The sequence below is a fragment of the Sebastes fasciatus genome, chromosome 1 (genome assembly GCF_043250625.1).
Source record: "Sebastes fasciatus isolate fSebFas1 chromosome 1, fSebFas1.pri, whole genome shotgun sequence".
NCBI lineage: Eukaryota > Metazoa > Chordata > Actinopteri > Perciformes > Sebastidae > Sebastes > Sebastes fasciatus.
The window spans coordinates 29,371,041-29,389,307 of NC_133795.1; the positions used below are offsets into that span (position 1 = coordinate 29,371,041).

The 18,267-nt window shown below is 40.6% G+C and overlaps 1 protein-coding gene across 3 annotated transcripts in view; it reads right to left on the reverse strand.

The window, feature by feature from the left end:
* Positions 1–18,267, reverse strand: part of tox2 (TOX high mobility group box family member 2) — a 114,026-nt gene that overhangs the window by 4,917 nt on the left and 90,842 nt on the right. The window contains exons 5-8 of one of the 3 annotated variants that reach the window (XM_074641926.1): positions 14,103–14,210; positions 12,178–12,453; positions 9,855–10,085; positions 3,499–3,579 (exon numbers count right to left, since the gene is read on the reverse strand). In XM_074641926.1, coding sequence (XP_074498027.1) covers positions 3,499–3,579; positions 9,855–10,085; positions 12,178–12,453; positions 14,103–14,210 — 696 coding nt within the window. The remainder of the gene's footprint in view (positions 1–3,498; positions 3,580–9,854; positions 10,086–12,177; positions 12,454–14,102; positions 14,211–18,267) is intronic. The other 2 variants (XM_074641935.1, XM_074641943.1) reach the window with 2 other exon arrangements.

The window sequence follows — 18,267 nt, forward strand, 5'->3', positions numbered from 1 at the left end:
GTTTTACATAGTTTCCATTATGCAACGAGGTTTTGTGTGCTTACCTCCAAATAAAGAGGTTATAATAAAGAATCTGGCTTAATCTTAAGATCTCAGGTATTTCTTTGATGAGTACAATGTTATCTTAACCACTAGAAATGATGGACAAAGCTAAAACATACTGTAGGACTGAAATTGTAATAAACTGGAGTGCTCCTTTATGGATAAATCCAGCATTCAGTGAAATATTAACAGTGTGCACCTTGCTGAAGGGTTTATGTAATGGTTAGGACTTGAATATTTAAAGGGGACATATCATGAAAAACTCACTTTCTCAGTGCTAGTTCACATACATTTGGGTATCTGGAGTGTCGACCAACCCCCAAACCGTGAAATACGACAACCCAGTCAGTTTTTTGTGGGCTGTCTAGATCCGAAAACATGTGATTCAACAAGCCATTCAGATTTGGCTCCCCTTCCTATGTTGCATGCAGGCTCATTAGAATAGATTGCTGCAGGAATGAGTCCTAAAACCCAGGAATGAGTTAGCATTTGTAGCACTTCCGGTTCCCTTGTATCGAAGTCAATGGGTTTTTTAGATGACTGAAATAAAGTCTGTGGTTAACAAAAGCTTAAGAGATTTTAACATTTTGTTCTACAACATAAAATACATCGGTAAATATCCCAATCATGAATTTTGAAGCTTTTACGTGTCTTAAAAGAGGCGGTTGCTAACAAGTGGCTAAATGAGACTACTTAACGTCATCACGCCAACTCATCCGCCGTTACAGCCTCGTTGTGTATACACACGTTCAGTGACCGTGGTGTAGTTTGTCTATGGTTCTATACTTCTGTCAATCACATTCACACTTCAATAATCATAAAGTGGTGTTCATTTGTGTAGATTATCTTGCTGAACAAAACAGTAAGTTTCATAAAGATTTGTTTGCCACAGATCTTATTTTCTGCAATAATCAAAAAGCCAATGGAAAAATCCCATTGGCTTTTTGTCGAGGGAACCAGGGCGATGCTAACTTCCTGTTAAATAGCTGTACTCTTTTTGGACTGCTCTTCCCAGAAACAAGCAGTATTGTGACCCTGTGTCCAAATTGCTTATAATACATATTAACAGCATGGAAATTATAGGGAAATGTTCGTTTGCAAATATTGTTTGAGAAAGATATGAACATGCAAACACTAGGTAATGGAGCTAAATGATAAAACTGTCCCATAATTCTTTGTGCCTCCTCAATCCCACAGAGACTATTCTCTCAGGGGAAGTTTTCAAAACAACATGTCAATGAGGAAAAAGAAATGGAGCAGCTGGCATTGGCAAATTCAAATTAAAAGACAATTATTGAAATAACTTCTTCCAAGAAAATTTAATTTAATGTGAAAATGTAGTATTAAATGGTAGTATTGTAACAGCATGCACTAATTCTATACTATTAAAGTATTTATAGTTTGTTTAGCCATGGCAGCTCATGCTACCCACGCTCGCCGCTCTGCTCCTCCTCTCTTTATTTATTTATTCCGCACAAACCCCCGTGGATGACGCGAGACCCGACACACACATTTATTCTTCAGGTCTTTCTGTCTCCCTTTCTTTTATGGGGTGGTGTATGTATGAAATACATCCAGTGTTTCTCATTAACTGTCAGACAGGCCGAAGTGATGTGTGGTGGTCTGCTATTTAGTAATGGCTCCCATCCATCCCTCTGAACCCATGAAATAATCAATGGAACGGGATGGAGGGACGGATAAAAGAGGGAGGGTCAGATACATTTGCAGGGTCAAGTGGAAAATGAAATAGTGAAGAAACGGTGTGAGAGAGTGGGTGTGATTTGTCTCACCTTATTTTATTTTAAGGGGGCATTTAGGGTGATGTACGGCAGTGCAATGATTTCCATCAGAGGAAATATATGATATGTGTTGAATGAGAGTTTGTGAGGAGTGACACATTTATGAAATCTGTGAATTTTTCTTTAATTTAGACTTTTTTTTAATCACATGGGAGCTGTTCGGATTCAAATGAACACAAGAGAAGTGCCGTGACACACAGTGGGAAGCAATAAAACTTTTGTTTTTTCTTCTCCTGCCAAACAAACCGACGTGCGTCACCAAACAAAAAGGCAACAGGTGCACGCCGAAGATGTGAATCCTTCAAATGATACTCCAATTACCTCCAATTCCACCCGCCCCAATTCACTTTGAAAAGACTCCTTCATTGGTAATTAAAAAAAGAAAGTGGCGTTGAATCATGAGATTCAGCCCTGCGTTCAGATTGGCTGGTCCTGAATGAGTGATTGGGAGGGGGGGGGGGTTTTGCAGGTTTTATTTTTGTTAGTCAGTTTTTTTGACTGGCAATCTCCCAACATATAGTATCAATCAAGCCTCTGTATAGGAGCTCTGACATGAATGTCTAATTGCAACCAAAGACAAGAGATGAGAATGGTCTTTTTAGTTGAAAGTATGCCACAGTGAAGAGGCTGATGAATTAACTATTCATGCCTTAATCAAGGTGCTTGTTTTCGGCCCATGAGCGTGAGAGGAAGTGTGGCGCTGCACGGATGGGGAGGGGGAGGAAGGAGGATGCGGAAGAGGGAGGGCGAAGAGGAGGAGCTTGGTGTTATGCTAATGCAATTTGGAGTTGTGTTTTTCGAAAACAATGCAGAAATGAGAAGCGGTGCACCGACAGACTGAAACACCCCTGTGCTGTGATAACTATTGTATGAGTCTTTGCAGATGTACGAAGAGTTTTGGGGAACATATTATATCAGCTTTAAAAACAACTTTTGTGAAGCAGATAGCTGCCCAACCAGAGCCTGGTTCTACCCGAGGTTTCTACCCGCTGAAGGGGAGTTTTTTCCTCGCCATTGTCGCGTAACAATACATGCTCATCTCTTGTTGGGTCTCTAAGTTACATACGGTCTAGACCTGCTCTATATGAAAAGCGTCTCGAGATTAACTTCCGTTATGAGTTGACGCTATATAAGAATAAATTCAATTTTTTGTTTTTATACAAATGAGTGCTAATATTCTGAGCTCAACTGGAGTAACCTGCAGCAAAGAGAGAGGGGTAAAGTGTGAGCAAACCTCAGGCAACACATTAGCGGCCCATCAGGGAGGAAAGAAACACCGGGAGGACAGCAAATGATGCCCACTTCTACTCTTAACATGTGCACACTGATGACCGTGCGCACACACAGACGTGTACTGTTACTTTTCATTTCTCCCCGGGTTGCAAATTGGGTGTGTTTGAGGCCTAATTTTCACTGTTCTCCTCTGAGCACACACACACACACACACACACACACACACACACACACACACACACACACACACACACACACACACACACTCCCTCACACACACACACATGCACAAACTTACTAACCCCTGTGTGCAGCGAGTGGACCCTTTCCTCGGATTAAGAGTGAGAGGAATTCTCTGTCTAATTTATCATCCCTTATATCGCCGCTGACCCATGTATATCAAAGATGTGACCCCCGCGGTTACCTTGGAAACCAGACTGGCTCTGTAGGCGGCCAGGGCTTTCAGGTACTCCTTCTTAGCAGCCTCTGTTTTCCTCTTGTAGCTCTGCAGGAGCAAACACAACAACAACAACAACGATTGATTACAAGGCGATGCCAAAGGCTAAAATGACCCTGCGGTCCACACAGAATGGATGTGGATGAGATTTCTGGGAGTCATGGTGTGATTGTGTGACCCGGCATCATGCTCTGTAATGAAAAACATTTCAAATGCATTCACAAGTTGAGGATTTGACCATCTGCATGATGTATTTGCTGCATGTATTTCTTCAAAAATGCCCAGAATGAAATGCAGAGAAAGCTTGTAACGTGGAGAAATATTACAGAGCTAAATGAGAAGCTGTTTGTCATTTTTCTGTGATGCTTTCCAGCCTCTTCCTCTATTAAGGCTGTTGCTCATCTCTTAATCAGAGCTGATGTCCCAGCAAGTCATTCAGACGAGGAGGAGCAAAAAAAATAAAAGAATTCAAAACAGCATTAGCAGAGAGGCAATCTCAAGCCGTCTGAATGAACCTCAAATGATGCGTTAAGACAGGGAATTCAAGTTAATGTCATCACATGTCACTCACAGGCTCTTTATAGACGCCGTTGGCTTTTTTTTATGCGGGGAAAACAACTCGCAAAAAAAAGTCCACCCTTAAATCGATGAGGAAGACTCAGATCTCTGGAGCATTTTAATATGAAGGAGAATGTGTGTTTGCGTGTGTGTCTGTGTGTGTGTGAATGCAGCGGGTAATTACTGATCCTCAGTGTGAGACTGTCTGTGGCTCCGTGGACGGGGTCATTTCTTTCAAAGAGGTGGGGTAGAATAACCATTAAGCATTCATGTGTTGCCAAAATGCACAAAGGCTGGCAGCTGCTAACACATACAGTCAATAAACAAACAAGACATGCACACGGAGCGGCAAACAAACCACGATGAAGACGGATACAATCTCCTGCTCAAACAGCCGATGTTTATCCTCTCACTCATCCCTATTTACAATATTATTATTAATATTTCCCCTACATGATATACATTCAGGTATTTTGGAACGAGACTGCGTTGAATTATAGGAACAAAAAAAAAATGCAATAATACACCACAGATTTTCATCATAATATAAACAGATAATGAATTACAGCTCTTGTGAAAAAAAAAAAAAAAAGTGACAACCTTACCCCTCACCCCTTAAATATTGATAGAGCCATGGCTGCCTCTTTAATGAACCCCAAACTTCTCCCAGCAGCTTTAATTTCAAATCAATTTAACACAGCTAATGATTCGAGCAACGACGGATACTTTTAAATAAATTACCATGCCTAAGGATGTCTAATTATTCCAAAGTGAGTGGATTCATTAGCAATTGAAGCCGTCAGAGGCTGCAGGTCAGTATGAATTAAAAATAACAAAGCTGCGAGGGGAGAGCATATGCCTCCGTCGTAATCCTGACACAGAGGTGTCCCGCCTGAATTAGCCCCTAATTGTACCTTAATGAAATGTTCTTGTTTGATAACCAGTTAATTACAGGAGACAATAACTCCGCACCCCGCTGACACTGAAGGGAGTGATTACCCCGACGACCGAAAAGCCGAGCGACCGGTTAGAGGAGAAGGAGGAGGAGGAGGAGGAGGGGGTGGAAGGGGAGGAGGAGGAGGAGGAGGAGGAAACAAATGGGAAGTAGAGAAGGTGGAGAGATGAGAGGAGAGGAGAGGAGAGGAGAGGAGAGAAAACGAGAGGAGAGGAGACAAGAGGAGATGAAAAGAGAGGAGAGGGGAGGAGAAAAGAACATATGAGAGGAGAGGAGAAGAGAGGAGAGGAGACCAAGTTACAAATGAAAAAGAAAAAGCATAAGAGCATGTAAAAGTTAGACAAAGAGGCAGAAAAGGAGAAAAAGAAGAGAAGACAAGAGAAGAGAAGAGAGAGGAAAAGACGAGAGAAGAGGAGAGGAGATGAAAAGAGAGAAGAGGAGACAAGTGGAGAGGAGAGGAGAGGAGAGTAGAGGAGATGAAAAGAGAGGAAGAGAAAGGAAAAGAAAAGATGAGGGGAGACCAAGTTCAAAATTAAAAATAAATAAAAAAGCATTAGTGTATGTAAAAGTTAGACAAAGAGGCAGAAAAGGAGAGGAGAGGAGAGGAGGAGAGGAGAGGAGAGGAGAAGAGAAGAGAAGAGAAGAGAAGAGAAGAGAAGAGAAGAGAAGAGAAGAGAAGAGAAGAGAAGAGAAGAGAAGAGAAGAGAAGAGAGAGGAAAAGAAGAGAGGAGTGGAGAGGAGAGGAGAGGAGAGAGGACACCAAGTTACAAATGAAAAAGAAATAAAAAAAATGTATGTAGAAGCTAGACAAAGAGGCAGAAAACAGACAGAAAAGCAGATAGAGATCTTTGGATAGATGCTAAAACGAAGCCGATACAGGGAATTTAATATCAAAGCATGCAGTTTAAACAAAGTGACGTGTTCTCTTCCTTCTATCTCTGACCTTTTCACACAACTCCAACACAGCAGACTCAATTTAATAAAACTAAGGTACCTCCTCCCTCCTACCCAACTCCATTATTCCTCCCCACTGCTGTGGGAAGAAAATTTATCTTAATCTTAAATAACAAAAAACAAGAAAACTGTTCTTTTGTGTTTCTGGGGCAGCTTTAACATGTAGTCACCTTGAGGAATAACGCAGCCCAAATAAACGCATTGATCTTGCACTATAAAACGAAGGCCTTCGGGAATAAAAAAAAAAGAAAATCTGTATAGCCTAGCGTGCAGGCATTCCAAAACATCTTAATAAAAAAGAAAATATGAACATAAACATGAATAAAAACTACTTTGTTCTGCCAAACTCAAGGGCGACACTGGAGAATACACAACGGCGCGAGCAAAGTGAGGAAAACGCACACTGAAGCTCAAAAAAAGAAAACACAAATCACAACAATGACGCTTTCTGATCATTTCTTCAATAAAACACAGCGATAAAACACGCCGCCTTCAATGCGTTTATGTGAATTCTGCTGCATGGTGCGTTTGAGAAGTAGTACTATGGGTAATTGGAAACAGGGGCCACGTTCTAGTTAAAACAAAGCTGTGTGTAGGGGAAGGCATGTGTTTACATTCTGGTGCTCCTGCGTGGCTCCAGAGGGTCTGACTGTGACATTATAGAACACATCTCATCGGTCCTATAGAGATGACGTGACAGTCCGCAAATGTTGGGGGAAAAGAAAAAGGCATAACAGTATATACATCAACAGGCCAAGAGCAGGGAGAGATAGAAACTGAAGCTGTGTATTTGAAAATGTTTAAGTTATGAGACCCTGGCATGGCAAGTTCTCAATCTAAACGCATTTCTCTTAAACATTACAGTTGGTGATACAGTATGCTATTAGGGCTGTCATCGACTAAAATATTTAATCGCAACTTATTGCATAATTGTCCATAGTTATTCGCGATTAACTGCAAATTAATCGCATATTGTTTTATCTGTTCAAAATGTACCTTAAAGGGAGATTGTTCAAGTATTTAATACTCTTATCAACATGGGAGTGGGCAAACATGCTTGCTTTATGCAAATGCATATATATATTTATTACTGGAAATAAATTAACAACACAAAACAATGACAGATATTGTCCAGAAACCCTCACAGGTACTGCATTTAGCATAAAAAATATGCTCAAATCATAACATGGCAAACTGCAGCCCAACAGGCAACAACAGCTGTCAGTGTGTCAGTGTGCTGACTTGACTATAACTTGCCCCAAACTGCATGTGATTATCATAAAGTGGACATGTCTTTAAAGGGGAGACTCGTGGTGTTAAAACAAATTTATCACGTTAACTTTGGCAGCTATGCTAATTCTATAATATGTTGTTCAAAGCAAAGACAGACATTTTAATAACCTTGGACTTGAATGAGTATTAACATGCATTAGCTGAATTGGTTACACTCTGCAAACACACGGTTATCAAGTTTATCCATTTGTCGCGCAGGAATAAGTGACAGTGCTAGTCACAGAGAATCATTAGAGCAATCACAGTGTCATTATTGCCCAGACAGGGTCCCTACATTTCATTCCATAATGACATCATTACCTCAAGTTAATTATGTGTCTTGCAAAGTGACACGTTTGATTACAACATATGAGTGCACAAACAAATCAAAAAATTAGTGGTGGAATAAATGGTGTGGATTTTTTTAATGGAGGAATTGGCCTTTTTGTTAGTTTCGTCTCTGTTCCCAGGTAATGTTGTGAAGGACAAATGCATTTAGGAGCAGAGAGAGACAGACGGAGAGAGTGAGAGAGAGAGAGAGAGAGAGAGAGAGAGAGAGAGAGAGAGAGAGCGCTGCATCTACAGTGCAAAATCTAAGGTGAAAAGAAGCTGGGACGCAAAGGGTTAAGAAGCACAAACAATAACATTTCAGGAGCAGATGTCCTTGAGGCGAAACCAAGGACAAGGCAATTGCTAATCTTGTATTCCCAGCATGATCAAATCACCAGGCAACAGATATAAATAAAAGGACAGGAAATGAGGAATTCACATTCAAGGGTGTCAGCGGCGAAATGAAGATTCATGGTGAAGAGCCCCGGTGAAGGCGGCAAAAATTAACTGCAAATAAAAGGGACAGACGGCCTCCAAAGTCCAGCGTGTAAAGTAGGTTTGGTGGGAGAAAAACACACACATATTGCTAGATGGGGTCTGGTCGACGGTGGCTGGGGCTGAGGAGAATGGGCTGCACTTTGTCATGGAGACAGGTGCTTTTATTTGACACCCAATAGGCTGCGCCCCGACTGGATATTCTAAAAATATGAGTCCGCGCATGATCATCAGACTGTCTCGTTCGCCATTCATTTCACACCATCATTTGTTACCACAAACACATAGAAACCCCCCTTTGACTTTGTCTGTTGGTGTGGAATGCTAAAATGAAATAGAAAATGTGCTGCCGGGTGGAAAACGCTCTAAACTGCAGTAAATGTTAATGCATTTCCATATGCGCAGGTCAGGCTGTAATAACATTAAATTGACTCCTGAAAATATTCAGGGAATGTGTCCCCACTGCTGATGGCGACAAACTTTTCTCGACGATTTCCGCTGCATCATTTCTTCTATTTGATTCTGTATCATTTGGGCATGTCTAATTGATTAAAAAGATTTTAAGGCATTAGATTCATGACTTTCACGTCATAAAAGAGTTATTTTCTATGCTATGTGCATGGTGGAGAGTGGAGGACTACCATCTCTTTTTAGAAAAAAAATCGGAATCTGGTGCAGCACCATCATTCCACTTCTTAAATACATATTATTACGCAGTTTTAGCATACAATAAACAAATAATGTTGGTAATACACTTTTGAAATTGATAGCTCCATCATACCCAGGGGTTTCTGGGTAGATGTATAGAGTATGCACTCCTATGCTTATATAAACAATTTAACGTGACTGCACTCCCAGTTAAAACTTTATAATTGGCTATACCTACCAGGTAGCTTTATTAAATTGTCAAAAGAACATTGTGAAAAGCAATACCAGAGCTGCAAGCTTGTCTTTGTACTTGAATGACAGTGACACAGATACATATATGGTACCAGTTTGCCCACAGTGAGTTACAACAGAGAGACTCACCTCTGAAGCTGTTAATGCTCTGCAGGGTTTACAGTATGTGTGGTGAGCCTGACCTGTCAATTTGCATGACCACGACCTACAAATGTAAACTGGACTAGTAGAGCAGTTTTACACTCATTTCATGCTTGTAACTAACATTTGACTGGCGACTATCAACTATTGGTGTACCCAGTGTTCGTGTAAAGTGTCATACCTTAGTACCTTGATTTAAAGGTAGGGAAATACTGTAATCAAAACCTTAAAGCTAGGGTTATTAATCTTCTTCGAAAAAATGTTTGTGTTATATTTGTTGAAATGATCATTACATCCCAGCAGCAATCAATAAATCAACAAAATCAAAATCTGGTATCTGTGGTTGTCGCAGGCAGCTGTTTTCAGCAACAAAAGCTCTAAAAACCCACTGTTTTCTACCTTCCCAGCACCAACTATAAGACAGATAAAGTCAGCAACTAGCTGGTGAACATAACGGAGCATTTAGCAGCTAAAGAGCCAGATATTTGGAGTTGGTGGAGACCAAAATCAGAGCTAAAAGGAGAGTGAATGTTGGACTTATATTCACCAAGGTGGCCAGAGATACGACTCCAAATGAATGTTAATGTTGCTCCATATCTGCTGGATGCCCTACATGGCCAAACCCTTCTTTCATATGTTATATAATTCTATTTTAAGTACAACGCTAAACAGTATATTCTACATACTCTGAGTACACATGTACACAATATGAACCTACCTGTTTCTGCTCCTCTCCCAGTCCGTCCCACATGGACGCCACTATCTTGGAAACGTCTCCGAAGGTGGCGTTGGGATTCTGTCCTTTAATGGCTGCCTGGGTGTCTCTGAAGAACAAGGCGTAGGCTGACACTGGCTTTGTGGGCTCATTTGGATCCTTCTTCTTCTTCTTTTTCTGGGGTTTGGGCTTGGGCTTCATCATCTCTGAAGACGGCCGCTTCTCGCCCGTGATCTGGAAGACCATCAGAAGCACACAAAAAACAAAACGACTTATTGACACCGAAGAGACGAGGCCCACCAATTCAACTGGTGTGAATAATTGCATTCCCGATGAATGCTCGTAACATTGGGTCCAGGTGAAGCATGTAAACTTCATTAAATCCATAACTCAAGCTCTCTGCTCAATACCCGTTTAGTCAGCGTTTGAATACTGCAGCAATGTTTCACTGACAGTAACACTGCCACTGGTTGACGGCATTTTTTTTCCTTCCTTACTTTGTCAAAAAATAACATCTGTTAGTTGAATTTATCAAACCTTTTCAAATCTTTATTTTTCAGTTGTTCAGCAAGTCATAAATTCTGACTTTTCATGCTACGGGGGTGAAAGGAATTTTAAATCGCCTGCTGTATCTGCGCTGGCTTTGATGTGGTCTCCGAGTGAATTGGAGAGAGCAAATGGAATTACTTACTGATAGGAGAGATGGTAATCATTTTTATTCACACACACAGTGAGGAGCACAGCAGAGATGTATATGCAGGGAAATATATTTTCTTTAACCAAAGGATCCCCTTCTTGTTATACTGTATCACTGCGAGCTAGCATTTAAATACACCGATGAATCTGAAACACTGTGGATGTGGCAGATTCAATTATACACTCATTCACATTCCCCCTGATAGAAACCAAGCAAATCCACAGAGACACTGGTTCGGTGGGCAATTTATGAAAGCAGTTTTGCAGATTTACATAAACCAAACGAATGTAAACAAGTGTCCTTCTCTTCTCATTTAAATGAATGAGTGATTCAAATGAAGGAGTGGTAGCTTTCAAAACCAGTTTGTTTATAACTCCAGTGACAAAATAAGATAGGATTGCCAACACCTTATATCTGTGTTGCTGATGATCAATCCATTCAAATATCCATCACATCTGTAAATAAAGGAAGTCTCTTTACTTTAGAAAGAAAATGTACAATATATCTAAAATGACTTCAGGGGGAAAAGGTTTCATGTCATATGTGTGTGTAAGAGTTTGCCAACAAACATGCCACGGTGGTAATGGATTGTCAGCTATTCGCAACTGTGGGATTGGAAAAGAAATATGGCCAAGGGCGAAATTGTTATGCACAAAAGGACCAAAAAAAGGTTGTGTTGCTTTTAAGTGTGAAACAGATTTGGGGAAATTTGTGTAATTTTAATAACTAAAAAAAAAGTCAAGATGGTTTCTACCTGGGCTGGGCGAAATGACGATATATATCGTCAAAACGATATAAGGTATAATGTACAGCGAGCTAGTCATTGTTGTGAAATAAACCCTGACGCGAAGCAGAGGGGTCTTGCATCACCCTGAAGGGGTTTATTTCACAACAATGACCCGCTAGCTGTACATTATCATGCTTATTACGAAGTTACTTACTTAAGAAATCAATAATTTGACACAAAAACGGTCTGCCAGAGTCCGACATCAGAACTGCGTCCCTAGCAATGGTCTGCTATAAAGAAATAACATACCGTAGAACGCTGTGACTGACCAATCAGACACAAGTATTCAACAAAGCGGTGTAATAAGAAAGTCAATTATCTAGATTTTTCTATCACAATATAGACTAGACCTATATTTATTTATTTTTTCTCTATAATTTCACCTCAAACTGTTATGTTCATTTTGTACTCAAGTTCTTAAAATGAGAAAATACTCTACTTTCAGAAAATGTGCTATATCGTGACATATATTGTTATCGAGATATAAAATGACCTACATCTGGATATATGATTTTGTTATATATGATATAAGATAATGCCCAGTCCTAGTTTCTACATTATCCACTATCCAATCGTGAAGTTTTTTTTTAGTTTTTTTTTTTTAAATGTGACTCCAGACTCCACCACACCATTAAAAACACAAATTTAAAGATCATGGTTTCAGTTCCCCTCAACAGCAACATTTTGCAACCATGCAAGTTTTCCACCAAACCCAATAAAAAGCACAAGCAAGGCTACCCCCAGTACTACAGTCAGCATGCGAACCATCTCTGAGAAGCACCACCAAGCCGCCGCCTCCTACTCCACTACTACAAGCCAGACAAGCGTTGCTACATCAGTACCTTCGAATGAGGATCAGTCTCCTCCTCCTGATTGGAGCTCGAGGGGGAGGGTGTGGCCGATTTACTCCCGGGAGGTGAGGGGGAACCATGAGGCAGTGCACTCCTGCTGACCTGAGGGTTTAGCTGGGTCAGTGCGCTCATGGGGTTGGGCAGTATCGGAGGTGAGCTGTTTATCAGGGAGTGGGTACGGGCGTGGTCATAATGAGCGCCGTCTGGGTGATGGTGGTGATGGTGTTGGTGTTGCTGTTGGTGGTGGTGCAAAGCCATCTCCTGCATCTGGGGTGAGAGAAGAACACCAGCTTTACTATCTTCTCCTCTACTCAGGGTGATCAAATGTTTGCCAATTAGCCAAATATGCAAAGACTTAGAAGTGGAGATGACATTTTCAAATTTGAGAAAATATGCATATGTGTTGGACAAAATCTAAAAAAAAAGACCAAAAAAAAAACTTTTTAGATGTGTTGTAATGAGGGAAACATGTCTGTTGGAAGAAACTACAGACAAAAACCCTCTTCTAGGTCTCATAGTTAAACTGGGGCTGGTGGTGAGAAATCTTCTCTTTTCTTTTTCAACTGTCTTCTCTCAAGACAGTAACAGGCACTATTTTCAGGCTTGCAGGTTTGAGGCCAAGTGTATCTATATTACGGTTTTGGTACCTGACTTCAGGGCCACATTTTGAATACTGGGAGCAAGGCGATTAATAAGCTAAATATCTCTCGAAAAAACTTAAAACATATTACTTATACATACATATACTCTCTCAACCCCAACCAAACTAGACAACTCACTCAGACATTAAAGAAGACATCTAATTTGCTCCCTAAAGGCTAATACCATCCATTCTTAACTAACCAGACCAGAAAAGCATGAATATAGCATCTGTGACATCCCCCATAGTTTTCTGAAGCATGGTAGCCTGTGGGTTTATGGCCTGCTGCCATATTTGTCAGTCGGAGCCAGAAAATCTAGATTTTCAATGAGTTGTAGCTGGATGGGATCTGATGAGAGCAGCAGTCAACAGGGCTCGCTGTGATAGGCTTAGACAGCTGTCAACCAAACACACCCTTATAAAGATTGGATTATTTTTAAGTAAAAATTATTTTGAAATCATTGTCAAAATACTAACTAAACAAAATTAAATGAGCTTAAAGCAACTATAAGCAGTATTTTATCTACTGGTCTTATATCAATCACATGACTGCTTGTACTGTAGTGATGAAGCTACAGAGACTCCCCTCAGCTATACGGAGCGTTTTAGCGTCTTTTAAACTCATTATTTTGGTTCACAGTGGAGTGCCACAGTCCACAGAAGGCAGATGTTTTCAGTAAAAATGCTCTAGAAGCTCACTGTGCGCGCCTTGCTCAGCGCCAAATGGCAGTCAGAAACAGTTAGCGAATAGCTGGTGAACATATCGAAGCATTTAGCAGCTAAAGAGCCAGATATGTTTTCCTCAGGACTGGGTGGAGACCAAAAATGGAGCCTAAACGAGAGTGAATATGGGACTTAAATTCATCAGATGGCCAGAGACATGACTCCAAATGAATGCTAATGTTGCTGTACTTGCTAGATGTGAAAAATGAGCAACTGTTTGCTAACAAGCTCGCCATTAAAGGTGATAATATGACCGTGTTGTGTTCTGCTGTACAAGTGGCCAAAAACATTATCGCAGGTTTTTCTATGTAAAAAAAATTACTTTGAACTTTAAAGGTAGTGTGGGTAATGCTGAGAAACTAGCAACAGTACACTAGATTTTAAAAATGATTCAACCTAAAAAACCCAACCCAATATTGCCAGCTCCACAAGTCCCTAAATCTAGCGAGAAAGTCTCCAAGTCAGCAACACCGACAGGCCTCCCTCCAAAGCCACTCCCCCAAAATTCTAATAATCAAAGTAAACAACGAACATGGCCATTGCTAGTACTCACAGCTGTCAAGCTAGCAGCTTGTGGAACACTCCGGTGATGAGTGCACGGGCAGAGTGCGCGCAGGTAGATAGCCAGGTCATCGTCATCGAGAGATTGATATATTGATTGCTGTCAGGATGTAATGAGAATTTCAACAAAATGCATAACGTATTTGAACAGCACTACCAACTCTACCTTTAATAAAGAAGTTTTTCTCCCCCATTGAATTAAAGTCAAAGTTTCCCACACCTTTGAGGTATTAAGGAAACAGGATCCTCAAGCCAAATGTTGCATTACTTCAACATTCAGCCATGTAACACACAAGCACTTAACTTAAAATTATATCTTTTTTCAAGGGAGCTCTCTATTACAGCTAAAGGTACAATCCATAAGTCCTATTGACTTCTATTTACATCTATAGGCAATCACTTGGAAGTGCAACAAGTGCAGGCCCTCCAGGGCTCTTAAGACACACCTGGTTGGTGTTTCAAAGACTTCAGTTCCTGCTTCTGAAAATGAAGAAAATCTCAGCACCTTGCAAAGCAATCGCCGCGTCAATGGCATTGATAACAACCCTATCAACCCCCTGCAGATATATTATGCTTACTGTGCGCCATGAAAGAGAAAAACATCACTTACTGCCATGTTAAACAACACCTTTTTCAACCACAAATAGAAACAAAAATGGTGCTCGCAGCTGGAGAATGACCCCCACGTGGCGAACGCCCTTCAGAGTGATTACAGAATCAAAATCTCACAAAGTTCTGCTCTTAGCCGTCTTAAAAGATCTTCAGTAATAACTACATGAAAAGCTTTTCTTCAAGATTTATCAGGACAGAACATGAGCACGGACCAAAGGATGCTTTTAATGTAGGCATAAATGAGAATGTTTGGCAATTTACAGATCAGAAAGTGATGAACTTGCATTTGTTAGCCCGTTTAAACATTTATGAGTTAAATAATACATTACACATTAGCAAAGTGCTAAAAAGATCAAATTGAAAAGGCCCGAGCATACGAGGTCCTGATAAACACGAGTAGAGGTTCAAAGATGAAGGCTCGGCTCTCTAATCATAATTGGTCCCAGTAGATTGCTGGAATAAAAATGCACAACAAAGTGATGTTGTACAAGGCTCTGGCCTGCTTTGAAAACTCATAATATTCACACGACATTAGATTCTGTGTTTGCCTCAGCAGCTGCACACAAAAGGCAGTCATGAACAAAGACATTCCTTTTGCATTTCAAATAACCAAGCTCTAACCTCCTCCCCCATCCACGGCAATCTCCAACTTCCAATCATAATTCAAAACACCATCCACTACATTTCTTAAAACATGAGGAAATAGCTTTAGCAAAATAAGTAGTAAGACAGGGAGGGGGGAAAAAAGAGGAAGAAAGGGGAAAGAGAAGGAAATAGAAATCCATTAATTTTCCATTTTCCATGGACTTGCTCTTTAAGGGTCCTCACAAACCAAGAAGCATTGAAAAACCAATTAATCAAACATGAATGGCCTATCATAGCTATAGCAGACGCATTTCCATAGCAACAGCCTCCAGGCAAAATTGTCACCCTTTAATCTGAGCCACACCATGTTTAATATAAACAAGAAGGAGACATGCAGTGCAGAAGGAGTTCACCGCGGCGTTGTGGGTACTGGGTGTCGGCCTCGTAACAGTAGAAACAGAAAAGGGTCACTCAGGCTCTCACAGACGTATATAAATCTATTTTTAAATTCTTATTTTAAGGGGTTAATTTGAGACACAGTGTTTTCCAAAATTGTAACAATATGTTACACACCAATTCACCTTACTCTTGTTGATTGGAGTGTCTTACTCCAGATATGAGTCAAAGTACATTTCATAAATCATAAATCTCTGTATTTCTTGATTTTATTGTGAACCAAGCACACATTTCATCTGTCATTCTTTATCTTCACTCTCATATTTCATAGCATTGACTCAATTCTCATTAGAGCTGAGTGCCCTGTCCTAACTAATGAAGCAGTAAGTCACCAGAAAATACAGAAACAAATTAATTATTGTATTCCAGTGAAAGAAACTGGTACAGCTACTGTAAAAGCAAAGACATCTCAATGCAAGACACTGATTCCTAAGTGTGCATTACCTCATTACAGTTACTAAAAGCATATGCTATATCCAGTATAACACCTAAAGGACTGGTGCTCATTACTCCAAACACTCCTACTGTGATAATGTACTTCTAATAGTCACTCCTATGTCAGTTTTTAAAAAATGTCTCCGGGTGCTTTTAGTTGGTGCTTTCACCTGCGTGAGACAGAAAGAGCAAGAAGTTATCACATAGCGCCATCAAGCCCGAGCTAAATAAAGCGAGCGGCAGACGGCTGTACAAATATTATGAAAGAATCTAATCTGACAAAGGTTGCCGGTTGCCATAGGTACTGTATGCTAATTCCTAATGGTATCATCCAAATGGGGGGGGTAGGAGTGCACAGTGAGTACAGTGAGTAACAGGACTTGGTTGGTCACTGCTCTCTGCTGACTTGATAAAGATAGCATACTGATTTTTTTTCTGGATAATGGTCTGTGACGCAGCATGAAAATTGTGTTATGATGTTATTTTTTGAGTGGGGTAAATCCAGGTGGGCTACCTCCGGATCTGAAAAGTGAAGCCAATGCTGAAGTGCCTTAAACTTGCATTCTCTCTAATAGCCAGCAGGGGGCGACTCCTCTGGTTGCAAAAATAAGTCTGATTGTATAGACGTCTGTGAGAAAATGACCCTACTTCTCACTTGATTTATTACCTCAGTAAACATTGTAAACATGAGTTTATGGTCTCAATCACTAGTTTCAAGTCTTCTTCAATACAGCATGATGTTCATTTAGTAAATTATGGTCCCGTTTAGAGTTAAATAGACCATAAAGCAGGGGACGCTTTAGGGCGTATACCTTGTGATTTACTGGTCGCTATCACGGCGTTGTCCGGTCTGGGAGTTATCTGCATTTTCATCTTTGAACTTTAACATTTTCACAGTGTGTTTTCAGTTCATGAGAGTTAACTGTAACATTTTGGTCGTGTTCACATGATGCGTTTTTTGCCCTCAAATCCATTGCTGTCAATGTCGTGAGAGCAACAACGTTGCGGCGCGCAATCGTTCCCAAGCACCTATTTTTCAGTGCGCGACGGCTGCGCCCCCGAGATAAAAATAATTCAACTTTTGGAACACTGCAGAGCACACTGTATGTCATGTGACGAGGAACGACCAATTACAGCCGGCAGATATTTTCCATTTATTCTGTAAATATCAGTCTATGGTAAATGTAAGGAGGAGAAGTTAATCATTAGTTCAGGGCTACCCACAGCTTTACAATCTGTCCCATGGACTATTTTACTTGCTTCACCCTTTCCGTCCAAGAATGTCACAACATTCGGTTGAAAGCTGAGCCAAACCGACAAATCGAGCAGTAAGGCTACTGTGAGGGATTTATGGTGTTGTAAATCCATATAGCCTATCTTTTTTTTTTTTTTTTTCGTTTTGACTTTGTTTAGTTTAGTCATGTCAGTGAGGCTTTTACTGCTAAATTACTGCAACTTCATCATCATCATCATTACAGCACGCAGGTTTTGGTTGCCTATCAAGGGCAGGCGCGGCAGTAGCGCAACCTCCAAAGCACCTTGGATAAAAGGTTGAGAGTAGCACGGCTGACGTTTTTTTCCACACGTTTTTAGACATGCCATGTGAATGGCCCCTAAAAATTTCGTATTTAGCGTTGGGTTGTACTTAGCTCCACCCTCTCGTGTCTCTTCTGGTTGCAAAAAACCAAGATGGCGACGGCCAAAATGTAGAACTCGAGGCTTCAAAACGGCAGTCCACAAACCAACGGGTGACCACGTCCACTTCTTATAGACATAGCAGAAATAGCATTGCAAGTAGTCTTATGTTCATTAAACACTTTGCTCATCGTCGTTCTGCTATTTTTCGTGGTAAAACTATAAACCACCAACCGCCAACTTGAGCAATGCAGTGCCTTGAAATTCATATTTATCTATATTTAGATTATTCATAAAGTTCGATTCTGAGTTCTCTTGGGTATTGTCGTAGCTGTGCTTAACCTCCAGCAATTTAGTTGTTTGTTGTAAAGCCCCAGGAGATCAGAGTCTCTCATAAATGGAGAGGAGGAAAAGTAAGAGGAAAGGAAAGAGGA